Below are 4,494 nucleotides of genomic sequence, written 5' to 3' on the forward strand. Positions count from 1 at the left end.
CATTCAATATTCAAGTGTATGTTTCATGTGTGTTCTTTTCCCTTCATGTTCTACCAGATAGGTACCAGATTTGATTATCCATTTCTCTATTGTTGCACTTTAAAGTTGTTTGAAATTCTTTTTTTTTTTTTTATCCCCCAACAGTTACTGAGCTCCTACCTGGTCCCTGCCCTCAAGGCACTCATTGTTCAATGGGGGAGGCATTCATGTAGACAGTGCATTACAGGGGTGTGGGAAGTACTATGAAATGTCGATGATGCTGTGCTAACACAGGAGGGACATAACCATTTCAGGATGGCTTCTTAGAAGTGTCATCTAAATTATATGGATCGGAAAATGTAAAGAAATGTTTTCATGCTTGTGCTTTTTTGTTTATTTCAGTTATTTCTTCAGATCTATCTCAAAGAATTGGGATAACTGAGTCAAAATATAAACACTTTTTTAAACTTTTGATAAAAATGACCTTATCAGTATAGAGGATTTTAATGCATTGTTTTTTAGTTCTAGTTGTCTTTTCCTTGAGTTTTGTGAAAGCACAGAAATTGCTCATCTACCATAAACTGGAAGAACCTGTCTAATGAAAAAGTTTGAGGAGAAGTAGTTGGGAGAATAGTATGAAATAGCTTTCTTGAGAGCTATGTATCTAAGTTACTTCATTTTTCTCAGAAGTTTCTCATTTGATTGCAATTTTACGGCATTCTTTCTTTTTCTTCCACTTCAGCCATGCCTTTCTTTGATGTGCAGAAAAGGCTGGGTCTTGACTTAGACCGCTGGATGACAATCCAGAGTGCTGAGCAGCCAAACAAGATTCCAGGTCGATGCCATGCTTTTGAAAAAGAATGGATAGAGTGCGCACATGGTATTGGTGGTATTCGCGCGGAGAAAGAGTGCAAGATAGAATATGATGATTTCGTAGAGTGTCTACTTCGACAGAAAACGGTGAGGAAGTGATGGAGACAGGCACTGAATTACTTCCTCATTTCTTTGGGACTACTTTTAAGTATTTTTAATTGGTCACTGGGCATTAGTTTGCCCAATGTGAATTGGCAAAACTTTTGTGGTGAAACTCCTTCCATACTTAGGTACCATGTCAAGGAAGTTAAAAACCTTCAGATCTGACAAGGGCCTCTTATTCCTCAGTGTTCTTCCTAATGTTCTCACATATTTTCCTTAGCATTGTACCCTGCTGCAGCCACCAGGTTAGAAATTTCATGTGTATATTTCCATTTTTGCGTAGACTATAAAGTAAAGAATACTAACCAGCATTGGGGTGTTTGTCCTTGAAAATCTTTGGGTGAATATATTTCAACCCAATATATATATCCAATCCTCACTGGGGAAGAGATTAAAATTCTGTAGATCTATTACATTGAAACTGATAAAACAATCTCTGGATTGATTTCTACTCTGGGGAGGATGGAGGTGTTAATGAGATTGCTTTAGGTGAGCCTGACCAAAAATGCAGGGGGCAAAAAAAGGTTAACGGCATGGTGTCTGCTTCCTCAAGAGTTGAATGAATTGCAGAACATGTAGGGCCCTGTTCTCCCTTAGAGAAGAAATCTTTGGCTGTGGGCCATCATTTTGCCTATTTCTGTGCTCCAGATATAACAAATATAAATGTTTTTATTACTTTTAACTCCTTGGGGTTCAGGCATACAATTTAGATTTTCACTTAAATGTTTCTCAAAGTTATCTGTATCAAAATTTTAAAATTTCTTGTTTTTTATAATCTGCTCTTGGCATTTGGATTATGTGAAGCTAAATTTGGAAGGAATGAAGGGGTGTCAGGTAATAATTTTGTATTGATCTCTAAAGGAATATTGATCATCGAGTAATATTGTAGTATTACTGAGGGACGAGGAGTGGGTCACGGTTGGCCACCTACCAGCTATTTAGTTCAGTGTGTCTTAACTTGTCTTCTGCGGGCCCCACTTATTCCTTGCTCAGATTAAGACTTTACTCATTATGGAAAATTAACACCAAGAAGAGACAGTGTGATGAGGCGGGAAGAACATTAGATTGGGAGTTTGGAGAGCTTGATTTTGATGCTGGTTTTGCCACTACTAGTTTCATGACTTTGAGCAAGTCATTTCTCTTGTAGTCTTGGTTTCCTTATCTGGAAATATAAAGTGTTACTCTAAGGTCACTCCTCATCCTGTGCGTTTATGAATAGATAACGTTACCATTTTGGAGGTCATCTAAGTGAAGAAGCTAGTGAATCAAGGAATTAGAATCAAGCGCTGTTCTAAGTTCTTAGAATGTAATAATGCATATATTTCTCACAGTAATCTCCTGTGAGATGCATTACGTTTATTTTCCCCATTGTGTGATTAAAAAGTTGAAGCAGGGAAATATTAAGGCTATTACCTAAGGTCATATAGCCCAGTAAGAGGTGGAAATGGCATATGAACCTGGCAGTGCTGGTTCCAGACCCTGTGCTTGTATCCAGAACACCAAGTGGTGATTGGTTCTAGGTGGAAGAAAGATGTGACATATGATGGTGTGATAGCTCAGCCATGACTAGTCTGTTGGGAGACTCTTTAATAGAGAAATGTTAAGAATACAGTTTTTAAAATGATTATTGTTTATGTTAGTATTTAGGATACCTAGAGTTTCTTTTCCTACTGAAGTTACATCCTAACTAATTCTTTAAAGTTCATGGGATGTTTAATTGAACATACTACCTCTTCATGCCTTTGTGAAAACCTAGTCATTCACTCAAAAAATATTTATTGGATCACCTATTCTGTCAGGAACTATTCCAGGTACCGGAAATACAGCAGTAAGCAAAAGTCTCTGCCCTAATGGAGCTTATATGCAGGACAGTGGGGCAGGGGTGGGGGTGACAGTAAGCGGTGGGATACAGAAAATTTCCAAACAAGCGAAGATAGTGTGTCCGGTGTTGGTAAGTGCGGTGGTGAAAATAAACAGAAGGATAGGAAGCAGGAGAAGGCATGTATGCTCTTTTAAATAGAGTGCTACAAAAAGAGCTCAGTGATAGAAGACATTTGAGCAGAGACTTTGAGATAGTGAACCACATGCACATGAGGGAAGAATGTTCCGGGCAGAGGAAACAGCAAGTGGAAGGGTCTCTGAGCTGGAGCAGAGAGCCAGGAGAAGGGTATTAAGAGATAAAGTCAGAGATGTGGGCTTTTTAAGTCCTTCCAGGGAAGGAGTCAGCTTTTCCTCTCAGTAAGATGAAAGCCGTTGGGTTTTGAGCCACGGAATAGTGCAGTCAGGATTAGTAAGTCTTTTCCATGTCACAGAATCCATGAATTAGGATTCTCATATAATCTTGAATAGCATGGCTTTCCTCTATTGGGAATGTCCTACTGAGGAGAAGAGGCAGAACTCAAGGCTCTGCCTATCCGAGTGACTAGTAGCTGAGCACATACCACGTCTTTCTTTCAGTGTGGTCCAGAGACCTCTTTGGCTATTTCTGCTTCATTCATACCCAGTGAACAGTCACCAGCAGCAGTGCCACCTTCACATAGAGAGGTCAGGAATATATAAGCTGTGAGATGATCTCAGCTTTTAATATTTTAAAAGATTTTAATATGCACAAGTATACCTCTTAAAGCCTTTGGATCTGTATTGTTTTTGTAAATACCTGTATTCCTCTATATCATAGGAACATTTTAGTTATTAGTTTTCAAGGAGATATTATTATATATACCAGAAATTTATTTGTTAAAAGCTTGGGAAATGTGTTCTTTAAAGAAGGGATTTATCCCAGAGGCCCTCTAGGATGAAAGACTTCCATAGTTTAAAAATGAAACCAATTTTTTATTCAGCTTCTCCAGCCCTCACTTTCCAGTGCATATCTCCCCCAAGTTTAAATACTTTCTTCCTTTGACAGATGAAACGTCTGAGTGCCATCAAGAGGCAGCGGGATAAGCTAATAAAGGAAGGGAAGTACACACCTCCACCTCAGCACCTGGGCAAGGAGGATCCTTGACCCTGAGCAGAGCAGCTGCCGGTGGCTGGAGGCTGATTTTCACGTTCTCTCTTCTCTGCTGGAAACTTTACGTACTGAAAACCTTTTTGTGAAAGTGTCTAAAAATAAAGGATTGCTCTCTCCTATTTGTTCTATATTCTCTTGGATCATACTTCTCTGTACTGAGGTTGCAACCTATTTTTTAAGTTTGAGAAAATGCGTTTCTCTTAAAAATTAGCATCTAGGGAATAATAAGCAGCACTTAACGAACGCTTACTATGTAGGTACTTTAAATATGGTAACTCATTTAAGAAGTTGCAGTGTTTGATTCTGGTTTATTTTCTGTAAAGCACCAACTTGGGCCGGGAGGGAGAGGCAGTACAGAGGGTGGTTGTGTGTTTACGCTAAGGTCCGTGAAGTGTAAATTTAAGGCTTTAAGAAAATGCCAAGTTCAGATAACCTCATTTTGAAGAGGCAACACCATTGTTTCAATTTGCCATCAGTGTTGTGTGTTATACATTAGTGGTATATTAGTACTTCTAACTGGCACGGTTAGG

General features: G+C 38.9%; 1 protein-coding gene across 1 annotated transcript; it reads left to right on the plus strand.

Annotated features, from left to right (window-relative positions):
- The first annotated feature begins 723 nt into the window (after positions 1-723).
- Positions 724-4,081, plus strand: NDUFS5 (NADH:ubiquinone oxidoreductase subunit S5). Its single transcript, XM_065896952.1, has 2 exons — positions 724-939; positions 3,860-4,081. The coding sequence occupies exons 1-2, from the start codon at positions 724-726 to the stop codon at positions 3,956-3,958; spliced, it is 315 nt and encodes a 104-aa protein (XP_065753024.1). The 3' UTR covers positions 3,959-4,081.
- The last annotated feature ends 413 nt before the right edge of the window (positions 4,082-4,494 follow it).

This window comes from Phocoena phocoena, chromosome 1, assembly GCF_963924675.1.
Source record: "Phocoena phocoena chromosome 1, mPhoPho1.1, whole genome shotgun sequence".
In the NCBI taxonomy this organism is placed as follows: domain Eukaryota; kingdom Metazoa; phylum Chordata; class Mammalia; order Artiodactyla; family Phocoenidae; genus Phocoena; species Phocoena phocoena.